The sequence below is a fragment of the Carcharhinus amblyrhynchos genome, chromosome 20 (genome assembly GCF_965287045.1).
Source record: "Carcharhinus amblyrhynchos chromosome 20, sCarAmb.v2.hapA, whole genome shotgun sequence".
Taxonomy (NCBI): Eukaryota; Metazoa; Chordata; class Chondrichthyes; order Carcharhiniformes; family Carcharhinidae; genus Carcharhinus; species Carcharhinus amblyrhynchos.
The window spans coordinates 3,705,599-3,720,297 of NC_137343.1; the positions used below are offsets into that span (position 1 = coordinate 3,705,599).

The 14,699-nt window shown below is 42.1% G+C and overlaps 1 protein-coding gene across 6 annotated transcripts in view; it reads left to right on the forward strand.

Annotated features, from left to right (window-relative positions):
* sfswap (splicing factor SWAP) overlaps positions 1 to 14,699 on the forward strand; it is a 135,978-nt gene that overhangs the window by 72,472 nt on the left and 48,807 nt on the right. For all 6 annotated transcript variants that reach the window (XR_013889035.1, XM_080207981.1, XM_080207982.1 and 3 more), the window contains exons 11-12: positions 1,371 to 1,542; positions 3,009 to 3,221. Coding sequence is in view for 5 of the 6 variants with exons in the window: in XM_080207981.1 (XP_080064107.1) it covers positions 1,371 to 1,542; positions 3,009 to 3,221 (385 nt within the window). In the remaining variant the exon portion in view is untranslated. The remainder of the gene's footprint in view (positions 1 to 1,370; positions 1,543 to 3,008; positions 3,222 to 14,699) is intronic.

Sequence of the window (14,699 nt, forward strand, 5' to 3'; positions counted from 1 at the left end):
CTGCATTTATTTTTGAGGTCTTAATTCCCTGTCAGTATGTTCCCAGAAATGAGAAGTATTCTCCAGTTGGAGCCTAACTACCATGTTTAAGTCTATTCTTTAGGTCTTTACATCAGTAATGCTGTGCTAGTAACGTTTTGTGAGAGAAAGATGAGTATCATAAGGCTTTAAGAGGGCAATGCTATAGAATTTAAATTCACTTGCTATGTGCACATATAAGTTTACGATGTTCATTGGGGAGATGGTTGCACGTTGGATATGTCGCAGGGTTAATAATCCAGAGACTCAGGCTAATGGTGGCTGATGAAATTTAAACTCAGTTAACAAGATCTGGAATTGCTAGTCTCAGTAATCATCGAATGCTGTTCACTTTATGTTCAGGTTTAGTTTCCCTTAGGGAAGGAAATCCAGATCCACAACATTGTGGTTGACTCTTAAATGCCCCTAGAGCCTCTGAAATGGCCTAGCAAGCCACTCAGTTCGAGACCCTTTCGGGATGGGAAACAAATGCTGGCCTTGCCAATAACACTCGCATGCTGAAGGAATAAAAAAAACTTTGTCTCCTGATTTATAACCTAATCACCAATTTTCAAAGCTTTTGCACAGGGCTAGCTAGCAGATAAGAGATACAAGTACTGAAAGAACTGAGTTTCTGTATTGTCGTAACATATGGACTGTGTTTTGAACACCAGTCAGTGTGTTACTCAGTTCCATTTTTCTACTGTCTTCTGTAAAGAACTGAATTGTAATGTCTGAATGTGCCAAATGCATCTTTTGTTGTGAGCAGTTATGAGATGGGTATGGGGAACGGTTGAGGACTCTGGGTCCGTACTCGGAGTTTAGAAGGATGAAGGGGGGATCTTATTGAAACTTACAGGATACTGCGAGGCCTAGATAGAGCGGACATGGAGAGGATGTTTCCACTAGTAGGAAAAATTAGAACCAGAGAGCCAGAAAATTAGAACCTCAGGCTAAAGGGACAATCCTTTAAAACAGAGATGACGAAGAATTTCTTCAGCTAGAGAGTGGTGAATCTGTGGAACTCTTTACCGCAGAAGGCTGTGGCGGCCAAGTCATTGTGTGTCTTTAAGACAGAAATAGGTAGGTTCTTAATTAATAAGGGGATCAGGGGTTATGGGGAAAAAAAGCAGGAGCATGGGGATGAGAAAAATATTAGCCATGATTGAATAGCGGAGCGGATTCGATTGGTCGCGTGGCCTAATTCTGCTCCTATGCTTTATGGTCTTAAAGAGAACTATTGTAGTTAAAAGTTTTTAATTAGCTGTCTGCAGCATGTTATTGTATAGATGCAGATTTTTAGTATTTTAAAATTGGAATGTCCTTTAATGCTAATTTATCCTCTTTTTAAGGAGACTGTCGCATCAAGTACGCTTGCATGTCCTGAAAACAACACTACCGATGTCTTACAGTTTGAAGTACAGCAGGAAGTAACCAGTACAAGTGTGTCAAATGCCATGATAACCCAAACAGACTGCACCAGTTCGATTGATAAGCCTGTTAATGATGGAAAGCTAATAAAAGGTAATAATAGAACTATAAAGTTGTTTCTTGAGATTTTAAGAACATACTAGAGGTGGAGTTGTATGTTTATCCACAAAGGTCCATGTAGACAGATCTGTCAGTGTATAAAAAGAGAAAACGTATGTTAAGTGCACAAATTGGCTATTAGGATGCTACTGGGACTTAATAGTTTGAGTTATAAGGAGAGGTTGGATAGACTGGGACATTTTCTCCTGGAATGTAGGAGACTTAGGGGTGATTTTGTAGAAGGGCGGCACAGTAGCACAGTGGTTAGCACTGCTGCTTCACAGCTCCAGGGTCCTGGGTTCGATTCTCGGCTCGGGTCACTGCCTGTGTGGAGTTTGCACGTTCTCCCCGTGTCTGCGTGGGTTTCCTCTGGGTGCTCTGGTTTCCTCCCACAGTCCAAAGACGTGCGGGTTAGGTTGATTGGCCATGCTAAGAAATTGCCCCTTAGTGTCCAGGGTAGTGGAGGTTAGAGGGATTAGTGGGTAAATATGTAGGGATATGGGGGTAGGGCTTGGGTAGGATTGTGTTCAGTGCAGACTCGATAAACCGAAGGGCTTCTTTCTGCACTGTAGGGTTCTATGATTCTATAGAAGTCTATAAAATAAGGAGGCGCATAGATAATCCCCTCCTTAGTATCTTTTAGTTAATATCTTTTCCCAAAGGTAGAGGGGTCTAAAACTAGAGGGTATAGGTTTAAGGTGAGACGGAAGAGATACAAAAGGGTCCAGAGGAGCAATTTTTTCACAAACAGGGTGGTGAGTGTCTGGAATGAGCTGCCAGAGGTAGAAGTAGAGGCGGGTACAATTTTGTCATTTAAAAAGCATTTAGACAGTTAAATGGGTAAGATGGGTGTAGAGGGATATGGGCCAAACATGGGCAATTGGGACTAGCTTAGTGGTTAAAAAGGGATGGCATGGACAAGTTGGGCTGAAGAGCCTGTTTCCATGCTGTAAAGCTCTATGACTGTATGCTGAAGTGTTCCCATCCAAACCTTATCCTGTCTCTTTATTCAAATGCTGTCGGATGTGTTGCATGTAATATGCATTTTCTGCATTATTTACGTCAATTTCGTTTTAACTTGTTGTACTCAAAAAAATATTGAATGCTTATGACTATTGAGTACATTTTATGCAGAGGAATGAAATTGAAGTTGAGGTAGTCAAATAAGTCTGAGCTTTGATGTTCTGTGCATGCTATATCTTCATTATTCCTCAGTAAAATGATGCTGAATATATTTGACTTTGAAATGATGCTGAATATATTTGACTTTGACTCATAGACTTTTGTGCAGTTTGTTGTACTGAATATTCTGGGTACCAAAGAAAAACCATTAGCTACATTTATTGGTTTCTGAAACATATATACATTTTCAGCATTGTTTGAATTAATACTTTTATAGGTTTTAAAGATGTGGGCGTGGGAAATATTTTTCATTTATATTCTGAATATTTTGCTCACAGCGTCTTTTGCACCAATAAGTTTTGCAATTAAAGCAAAAGAAAACGACATGCTCCCACTTGAGAAAAAGCGAGTAAAACTTGACGATGATAGTGATGAGGACCGTGATGTGCAAGAAACATCCAACATTGATTCAACCAAAGAAATGGCTTCTACCCTTCCTCCAGAGGAGAAGAAGCCCCAGCTCACTGCAGAGGAAATTGAGGCTAAGCAAGGTATGGTTACGCTCTTTGCGCTTGTGATTTATTCAATTGGGAAATTGTTACTTTGATTTAAATAGGATTCACTTATAGCCTAGCAAAGACCTATAATTGTCTTCCATGTTTCGATTTCCACACGTTAATTGTACTTAGGTGTGCCCACTTATCTTTGTGGATTACTGTAATTGCATGCAATGAATCACACACGTGCACACACACTGTTGATCAAGGATACTGCACAGCTTTAATCTGAACCATGCTTGCAGGATCATTTCTGCAATTTAGCATGAGTGCAGTGTTGTGTTGGAGCTCCACCAGATTGACACCTCATTTGTAGGTATGCTGCTCCTGGCATGGTCTCTTAAACTGCTCATTTCACCAGGGAGGATATGTCAGGCTGAGAACAAGTTTTAGATTGTGATGGAATTTTCTGCAGCTGATGGTCCACAGAACTCATGGATGCCTGTTTTAGAACTGGTGAATCCCCAATGCATGATGGCTACCAGGCAGGTTTTGTTAAAAATAAATTGTCCTGAGTGCTTTCAGAAAACTGATTTTTCTAGGTGTTTTTCATCTGAAAGGGATAAACCATACAGTCACAGAGGTTTATAGCATGGAAACAGGCCCTTCAACCCAACTTGTCCATGCCCCACAGTTTTTACTACTAAACTAGTCCCAATTGTCTGCATTTGGCCCATATCCACTTATACCCATCTTATCCATGTAACTGTCTAAATGCTTTTTAAAAGACAAAATTGTACCCGCCTCTACTACTACCTCTGGCAGCTTGTTCCAAAAACTTACCACCCTCTAAGTGAAAAACTTACTACCCTCTAACTGACCTCAGTGGTTGGTAAGTTGATGGAGAGGATTCTGAGGGACAAGACTTAGAGAAGTTTAGAATGATCAGAAATAGTCAGCACGGCTTTGTCAAGGGCAGGTCGTGCCTTACGAGCCTAGTTGAGTTCTTTGAAAATGTGACTGAACACATTGACGAAGGAAGAGCGGTGGACGTGGTTTACGTGGACTTCAGCAAGGCGTTTGATAAGGTCCTCCATGCAAGACTTCTTGAGAAGGTGAGAGGGCATGGGATCCAAGGGGCTTTGGCCTTGTGGATCCAGAACTGGCTTGCCTGCAGAAGGCAGGAAGTGGTTGTGGATGGGTCTTTTTCTGCATGGAGGTCGGTCACCAGTGGAGTGCCCCAGGGATCTGTTCTAGGACCCTTGCTGTTTATCATTTTCATAAATGACCTAGATGAGGAAGTGGAGGGATGGGTTAGTAAGTTCGCCGGCGATACGAAGGTTGGTGGTGTTGTGGATAGTCTGGAGGGATGTCGGAAGTTGCAGCATGGCATAAATAGGATGCAAGACTGGGCAGAGAAGTGGCAGATGGACTTCAACGTGGATAAATGTGTAGTGGTCCATTTTGGCAGGACCAACAGGATGCAGGAGTACAGTATCAAGGATAGGAGTCTTAGCTGGATTGAAGAGCAGAAGGATCTTGGGGTCCGGGTCCATAGGACTCTTAAATCGGCCTCGCAGGTGGAGGATGTGGTCAAGAAGGCATATGGTGACTGGCCTTCATTAATCGAGGGATTGAGTTTAGGAGTGGGGAGGTAATGCTGCAACTTTATAGGACCCTTGTCAGACCTCTCTTGGAGTACTGTGCGCAGTTCTGGTCGCCACACTACAGGAAGGATGTGGAAGCTATTGAGAGGGTGCAGAGGAGATTTACAAGGATGTTGCCTGGATTGGGAGGCATGCCTTATGAAGATAGGTTGAGGGAGCTAGGTCTCTTCTCCCTGGAGAGACAAAGGTTGAGAGGCGACCTGATAGAGGTTTATAAAATGTTGAGAGGTATAGATAGGGTGGATTCTCGGACGCTATTTCCCAGGGCTGAAATGGTCGCTACGAGAGGACACAGGTTTAAGGCGCTGGGAAGCAAGTACAGAGGAGATGTCAGGGGAAAGTTTTTCACTCAGAGGGTGGTGAGTGAGTGGAATCGGCTGCCGTTGGTGGTGGTAGAGGCGAGCTCGCTGGGGTCTTTTAAAAGACTACTGGATGAGTATATGGGATCTAATGGCATTGGAAGTTACAGATAGTTCTATGGCTAGGTAGGTATAGAGTTGATTGGCACAACTTGTGGGCCAAAGGGCCTGTTTGTGCTGTAGTGTTCTGTGTTCTATGTTGAAACAGTTGCCCCTCTGAACCCATTTGTATCCTTCTTCCTCACCTTAAACCTATGCCCTTTAATTTTAGACCCCCCTACCTTTGGAAAAGATGTTGACTATCTACTTTATCTGTGTCCCTTATTATTCCATAGAACTCTGTAAGATCAGCCCTAAGCCTGCTACACTGCAGGGAAAGAAGTCCTAATCCAGCCTCTTCTTATAACTCAATCCATCAAGTCCCAGTAGTATCCTAGTAAATCTTTTCTGCACTTATTCCAGTTTAATAATATCCTTTTTATAATAGAATTGGAAAGAGTGGAACAGTGTTTTCTGACTGCGTTTTGATGTTTTTTTTTAATTCATTTGTGGGATGTGGGTTTTGCAGATTAGGCCAGCATTTGTTTCCCATCCCTAATTGCTCTTGAGTGGTTTGATATAACTGAGTGGCTTGTTAGGCCATTTGAGAGGGAAGTTAGGAGTCCACCACATTGCTGTAGACCTGGAGTCCCATCTAGGCAAGACCAGGTAAGGATGAATAATTTTCTTCCCGAAAGGACATTAGTGAACCAGATGGATTTTTACGACTATCGACAATGCTTTCATGGACACTGTTTGACTTTTAATATCAGACCTTTATTGGACTCAAATTCCATTGTCTGTCGTAGAAGGATTTGGACCCTGGTCCCAGAATAATTATCCTGGACCTCTGGATTACTAGGCCATCAACTGCCTCCCCATATAATGTCGTATGTGCTTAGTTTTAATTTTTCTTCATAGACAAAATTGTGCACAAAACAAAATTTCTAAAATCTCTTTTAAAACTGTAGTTGCTGTTAAATGGTATATTCACCTCATTTGACATGCCCTGTAATTTCTTAACTTAATTTAGTTCTCATTTTAAGATCTGGAATTCAGCCCTCACTTTTACATTCCCATTAAAAATTCCCATGTCCATTATTATATCAAGAACAACCTTAGTAAATCTGCTATACTGTAATTGTATGCACTTACATGATAAACGTACCTATACTGACAGGAGGATGTGTTTACAGTGTGGCAAGTTTACAATTTCCATTATAAACGTGGGCATTAGAATTTATAATGGGAAGTTGATATCATTTATATACAAACATGCAGGTTGTAATTATAGATATTTCAAGAATTTAAACAGGACATACTACAAGCATATGAAATAGAAGCAGAAGTATGCTATTGGGCCTCTCAAGCCTGCTGTTTCAGTAAGATCACGGCAATCTGCAGTGATTTGAGGTATATACTGTAGATATATTTACAAGACTGTTCGCAGTACATTTGTCCATGTGTCTCTAAAGAGCAAATTGAGAACATGTAGTACAATTATCCTACATACTGAGATTTGGCTATGCTAATCTCTCTCATACCATCTGCCCTAATCTTAAATTTAGCTTTTGGAAATGGAACTGCGTTTATTTCCCACTTGCACTGAACTGACTTTAATTAAAGAGTAAGAATGTCTCTTAACTATTTGTGATTGATTTATGATCAAGAAGATGAATAAAATCATTTAAGTATGATCCCAGAAGCACAAAAATAAAAACAGACAGATTTCCTGCTTTCCTGATAGTCAGACGTCAGATATACCCTCCAAAATATGCTACTGGACCCCTAAGAAGTCCCAACCCAGTAACTTTGTGGGAATTGCCAGGAAGTTTGAACTTCCAAAGGACAATTCCCCTGCTCCACTGGACCCTCTAAAAAATGCCCCAACTCTAAATTACAGTCAGAGACTTAGGACAGTTTGAATGTACTTAGCTCAGTAGTTAGCCAAGAAATGCTGGACAGATTAAAACCCAGTATGTGACTAGGGTGACAACAGAACTGACCCCCTTCCCTGCGCCCCCATATGCTAACATTCCCTGACCCCGATTCTCATTCGTGATCCTCTGACTACTCCCTGTCCCACAACATCTCCTCCCTGACCCTCTCTGACCCCCCTTTTCCCCCAGTTGGGGCCTCTCCAGACTGCTCCCCACCTCTGGACCCTCCCAAGCATTGCCATGACTCACCCAACTGCACCTCCTGTCTCCCAATACCTCATTGTGAAACCCCAGCAAACCTACCACTTTACTCCACATCCACTCCCCTTACCCACTTGAACGTTTCATCCAATTAAACTGCTCCGTTACCCCACTCCTTTATCTTGCCTCTTTATCACGTCCCTGTGCTCCCTTGCTCTGCTCCGCTGTGTTCTCTTGGTCCACACCATCCCTTGGTCCAGTCCCACTGTGGCCCCCTTATCTCTCACCATAATTTTCCAAACTCATTTACCTGAATAATCAATTCAGTTCGGGCACTCCCTTTCTAACAGTACTATGACTGTAGCTAGCTACGCCGAATGGATCCAAATACTTCAAGAGGGCAGCTTGCTACCACCGTCTTTAGGGTAACTTGGAACGAGCAACAAAAACCAGACCTGCCAGCGGTACCCTCATGTAAGAATTAAAAATGAGGGCATGGATTCTCTCCCCTACTGCCTCCAAAGTTTCCTGCACTGACTGAGTTCTGCAGGATCCTGGAACAGAACTTTGCCCTAATAAATTGCAGGTGCAATTTTTTTGTCTGATCAGGGTGGTGGGGGGGGGGGGGGGGGAAGGGTTCCAACTGGAAGATTCAGGCCATTGAATTTGATTCTTTCATTCCCCAGAGAGCCTAATTCCACACCTATGGAATTAAAGAAAACAATCCCAAAAATATTCATCAGAAATTTCAGGAATCTCATGTGATGGAAATATTAACATGGTTTGGAAAATGTAAGGCTGCTTATTTATAAAGCTGACCTAATGCAATTCAGCATCGCATTTAATTGCTGTGCTGTAAATTAGATTGTTTGTTCATGCAGAGGGTGACTGGTATTTTATTTAATATCCTAAAACCGATATGTCTTGAAACTGAGTAATGACAAAGTTCAGGCATGTATTATCTTAATCTACATAATGTGAGATTTAAATGTTTGGGCATTCTTTATGTTTTACCAATAGGGTATTAAAGAATTACCTTTATTGTTACAGTGGATAATGACATTTTATTGTTGCTAGTCCAATGTATATTTAGCCAGAAACTATTTCCAATTGGAAACTGTGAAGAACCATTTAATGATCTATTGACTGGATTGCGATATGTAATGTGGACTTGATGAGCTGAAATGATGTCTTTCCGTGTCTTCATAACTGTGATTCTATAATGTTGCAGAAGATCAATTCATTCAGAAAATAATAAAAAAACTACCGAGTAGAAATAATGCATAGTACAATACATATCCTTGTTTGCCAGCTCCTCCATGGCCTCGTTACTTCATATCTCTAACAACCTTCAACCCTACGCTTGTTGAAATGGAGTAAATGTGGCAATCATTTGCACACAGCAAATCCCTACAGGCAGCAAAATGTTGATGACCAGCTAATCTGTCCTTGTGAAGCTGATCTATGGATAAATATTCACAATCACTGGGGAGATCACCATTGCTATTCCTCCAAATGATGCCGTGGAATCTTTCACATGCAGCTTGGAAACAATTCAGTGCCTTGGTTTGATGTCCTGTCTGAAAGACGCACTTCTGACATTGCAGCTTTTGGGATTTGGGCCAACTCTCTAGAGTGAGAATTGAACTAACAGTCTTGCGACTCAGAGGTGGAATATGACCCATTGAGCCTCGCAATTGTACTTGATTGAATAACTTGCATATAACAGTAAATGAGGGTTAAATTAATGTCACTTTCAAGACAAATTATAAAAAAATGATTTAAACTTCTAAAAGCTGGATTTGGTTTATGCTTTGTGTGGGAGACCTAATTGACTAAAGCCCTCCTCTCTATACAATTTGTACTGTGGATTTACTCCCACTGCAACCATTGATTCTCCAGTTAAATGTCCTGGGGGTTGCTGTAAAGAATTGTTTTTGCAGATAATTCTATATGTGAAGACTGTTCCACATGCTAAAGTCATTTTATGCCCGAAGCGGTTTATAGATCTGGAATAGAAGCAATAATGACATGCGCAGATTGAATTACTGGGATGGGATGAACAACTGCTTTGCCTAGTCAACATGCTGGTGGTCATGGATGGAATTTTATTGTCTCTTCTACCCACAAGATCTTCTGGTCCTGCCAAAGTCGATGGGCTTTTGAATAGCTCACTGCATGAAGGAAGTCCTGATGTTGGCAAGGATGCAGAATGCATTCTGGGAGAGTGATTTTGATGTCCATTGCTAAGAATAGTTCTGAAGCATCAGTACGGATTGACCTGGCCAAGATCTGAAGGGCAGTTTTGTCAGAATGACCCTCTGCAGGTGGTGAGAAAGGGAAAAACCTACTCCTCATCAATCTGTTTGTCACTGATGCATCCATCCATGACAGTATAGATAGAAGTGACCACTGCTCAGTCTATGTGAAGGCAAAATCCCATCTTCACACTGACATATCCACTATCACATTGTGTGATACTAACAGCGGAGGAGTTATGGTAGTACTATTGTCACTGGATGAGTAGCCTAGAGTAATGGTCTAGGGACCTGGGTTTGAATCCCCCCATGGCTGATGGTGAAATTTGAATTCAGTAAATATATCTGCAATTAAAAGTCTCATGATGATGATGCATCCTGTGGCCTAGTGCTATAGGTCACTAAACTGGTAAACAACAAATCTAGAGCAATGCACTAGGGTGCCAGGTTTGAATCTCACCACAGTAGATGATACTATTAAACTAGAATGAGTGCAGAATGACTGCACTTAGGATGCTACTGAGACATGATGGTTTGAGTTATAAGGAGAGGCTGGATAGACTGGGACTTGTTTCTCTGGAGCGTGGGAGGCTTAGTGGTGATGTTATAGAGATCTATAAAATAATGAAGGGCATAGATTGGCTAGATAGTAAATGTCTTTTTCCAAAGGTAGGGGAGTCTAAAACTAGAGGGCATAGGTTTAAGGTGAGAGGAGAGAGATACAAAAAGGTCCAGAGGGGCATTTTTTTCACACAGAGGGTGGTGAGTGTGTGCAAGAAGCTGTCAGAGGTAGTAGTAGAGGCAGGTTTAATTTTTTAAAACGTGTTTTGACATCATATGGATAAGATGGGTATAGAGGAATATGGGTTAAATGCGGGTAACTGGGACTGGTTTAAGGGTTAAAAAAGGGGCAGCTTAGGCAAGTTGGGCCGAAGGGCCTGTTTCCATGCTGTAAACTTCTATGTTTCTATTTGAATTTAAAATAAACATACTGATTCTGGCCATAATCACTGACTGGTACGGATTATGAAAGGACAAGAGAAAACCATTGTTGATGGTCATAAAAATCTCATCTGGTTCACTAATGTATTTTAAGGAAGGAATCTGCTGTCCTACCCTGGTCTGACCTCCGGAGCCACAGCAATATGTTGTCTCTTGACTGTCCTCTGAAACAGCCCAGTGGTCCATTCTACTCAAAGGCAATTTGGGATAAACAATAAATGCTGGCTCAGCCAATGACATCCACATCTCATGAATCAATTTTAAAGAACACTCCAAAATGGGATAGATTAGGAACAAATCTAGCAGCTCAAAACTGAGCATCCGTGAAGTGCTATGGCCCATTAACAGCAGACGACTTCATTCAACTTCATCTGCAATTTTATGGCCTTGCATATCCCTCACTCTGCCATTACCATCAAGCCGGGGGGCGGGGTGCAGTGCAGTGTCAACCCTGGTTCAATGAAGAGTGCAGGAGGGCATGCCAGGAGCAGCTAATTGAACAAAGAAGCTCCATAAATATCCCCATCCTTAAAAATGAGGGAGCCCAGCACATCAGGCAAAAGACTGGGCTGAAACATTTGCAATTACTTTCAGTCAGTAGTGCTAAGTAGATGGTCTATCTTGGTCCCCAGCATCAGAGCTAGCATTCGGCAAGTTTGATTCACTCCATGCAATATCAAGAAATGGCTGAAGCCATTGGAAGCTGCAAAAGCTATGGGTCCTAACAACATCTTAGCAATCGTAGTGAGGATTAGCCCCACCCACAGCCCAGCTGTTGAACTACAGCTACAACTGGATATTAACCCAGCAGTGTGGAAGATTGTCCAGGCAAGTCTTACCAATAAAAAACAGGATAAATCCAATTCCGCAAATGACCGCCCCGTCGGTGTCCTCTCAATCTCAGCAGTGAGGGAAAGCGTCACTGATACCAATCAAGCAGCACTTAATCAGCAATAAACTGCATTTTGGTGCTCTCCTTGGCTTCTGCCAGGGCCACTCTTGTCCTGACCTCATTACATCCTTTGGCTAAAAACGGACAAAAATGACTGTGACTTCCTTTGGCATCAAGGCAGCATTTGCCCAAGTGTGGCATTAAGGAGCCCTGGCAAAATTGAAGCCATGGGAATTGAGAATGAGGGAACTCTTCTCTGGTTAGGCTCATTTCTGACACTTTCTAAAAGAAGATAGTTGTGGTTGTTGAAAGTCAATCATTTTAATCCCAAGGCATTGCTGCAGGAGTCTCTCAGGATTGTAACCTTGATTTCAGATTCTTCATCAATAGCCTTCCCCTAACATTACATCAGAAGTAGGAATATTTGTTGATTATACAATGTTCAGCACCATTACCAGCCTCTCAGAAACTGAAGTAGTCCGTGTGTACTTGCAGCATGACCTAGACAACGTTCAGACTTGGGCTGATGGCAAGTGACAGTCAGCCATGTCACGCAAGTGCCAGGCAATGACCATTTCCAACAAGAGAAGCTCTAACCATCTTCCCTTGACAGTCGATAGCATTAACATTGCTGAGTCCTCCACTGTCAGCATCCTAGGGATTACCACTGACCAGAGCCTGCACTAGACTTATCATGTAAACACTGTGGATGCAAGAGCAGGTCAGAGATTGAGAATTCTGAGGTGAATAACTCACTTCCTAATCCCCAAAAGCTTTCCCTTAACTGCATAGCACAAGTCAAGAGTGTGATGGAATGGTCTCCACTTGCCTGGAGAATGCAGCTCCGAGGAACAGTGACCACAATACCACACAACCCTGCCACAGCAACCTCTGCAAGACATGCCGGATCATCGACATGGATACCATCATCACATGTGAGAATACCGTCCACCAGGTACATGGTAAATACTCTTGCAACTCAGCCAACATTGTCTACCTGATACGTTGCAAGAAAGGATGTCCCGAAGCATGGTACATTGGGGAGACCATGCAGACGCTACGACAACGGATGAATGAACATCGCTCGACAATCACCAGGCAAGACTGTTCCCTTCCTGTTGGCGAACACTTCAGTGGTCACGGGCATTCAGCCTCTGACCTTCGGGTAAGCATTCTCCAAGGCGGCCTTCACGACACACGACAGCGCCGAGTCGCTGAACAGAGACTGATAGCCAAGTTCCGCACACATGAGGACAGTCTCAACAGGGATCTTGGGTTCATGTCGCACTATCTGTAACCTCTGTGACTTGCCTGGGTTTGCAAAACCTCACTTTACTGTCTGGAGACAATACACATCTCTGTAACCTGTGATCAGTGCTCCTTCCACTCACATTGTCAGCCACTTCAGGTCTTGAGCAGCAGGTTAGGTGTAAGGATTCGCATTCTAATCAGTAATCGCTAAACTGTCTGTGCTTTATATGCTCTGTGTGAGGCCAGAACTCTCCATTCACCTGACGAAGGGGCTAACCCCGAAAGCTTGTGAGTCTATTATCAAATAAATCGGTTGGACTAAAACCTGGTGTTGTCAGACTTTTTACTGTGAATGCAGCTCCAACAGCATTCGAGAAGTTTGATACCATCCAGGACGAAGTGTTCCACTGGATCACACACCACCAGCAGCGCAAACATTCAGTCCCTCCACCTATACCATTGATTCACAGTGGCAGAGGGCTGTCCTATATACAAGATGCATTGCAACAACTCATCAAGGCTCCTTTGGCAGCACCTTCCAGGTCTGTGACTTCTACTATAAGGTGTAGGAGCAGAAGTAGGCCAGCAGGCTCAGTAGGACCTCGTATGACAAGGGCAGAAAATACAAGGGAACAACATTATCTGCAACTCTTCCTCCAAGGCACACAGCATCCTGTCTTGGAACTATATCATTGGTCCTTCACTGTTGCTAAGTAAAAATCCTGGAATGCCCTTCTTGACAGCGCTGTGAGAGAACCAATACCAGATGACTGCAGTGCTTCAAGAAGGTGGCTCATCATTACCTTCTCAAGGGCAATTGGAAATAGGTAACAAGTGCTAAACTAACTAGCAATATCCACATCCTCTGAAAGAATAAGAAAAAACATCTAATTTGGAATTGAAGATGACAGTGGCCTTTCTAAATTACTGAAATATTGCCTGAAGTTCTGATGCTTGCAATTTATACTTACACTGTTTGTCACAGAAAGAAATTTGTAATTCTGAGCCGCGAGAACCAGTAGTGATTGACTGCAGCATTGGAAAATTGTCATTCCATCAGTTTCCTCCAGGGCTTTCAGTTTTCTTTGCCAAGAACCTTCAAATTCTGAACTGCAAAACTCATGAACAATTGTTATATTCAGCAGGGTCTAAGTCATGCATCCTATGTGAATATTACCTTCACAGTGTACATTTTATTTTTGCTTTTATTTGCTTGCATATTTTCTCCAGTTGCTAACATAAGAATGCCATTTGGATGGAGTGAAGAATACAAGTGACTCCCCTGCCCTTAACACTTACCCTTCCATCACCCCCAACCTACAGGTTAATGTCTAGAACCAATTTGCAGCTGATAAAGTGACATAACTTTGAAATGTCCGTGTTTTATTTTCCATTGGCTCTGATAGCCACCCCTTCAATTTCTAAACGTTCTGTGCTCCAGGTCGTAAATTGTATATTGGTAAATGAGAAACAACTCTCTATATCGTAAGACTGCTCTTCCAAAATAACCTTTTGAAAAAAAACTAATTTCATGTCTGAAATGGGGACAGACATACCTGCCAATCTTTTCCAATCACGTCAATGTCTGTCATTACAGTCCATGATTTTAAAAAAACTGAAGTGATGTGTGGATTTATTAAATTGGACAGTCCAATTTTTTTTTCCAAGTCTATTGCTTTCTTGTAACACTACTCTGCAGCTATTTGCATAAGCAAACTACATCTCTCATAACCTGCGATCTTTGTCTTTCAATCTCAAAGTGATATTGAAATCCACGTCCCACAAGTAGCCTTGATTGATGTAAACTCTACTCTGGAATTTATATAAGACTGGTCATCTTGTCAGAAATACACAAGTTGAGAACTAGTTTGAACACATTTCATAATTCCAGAGACTGAAGTTAATAGTGAAGGAAATCCTTCA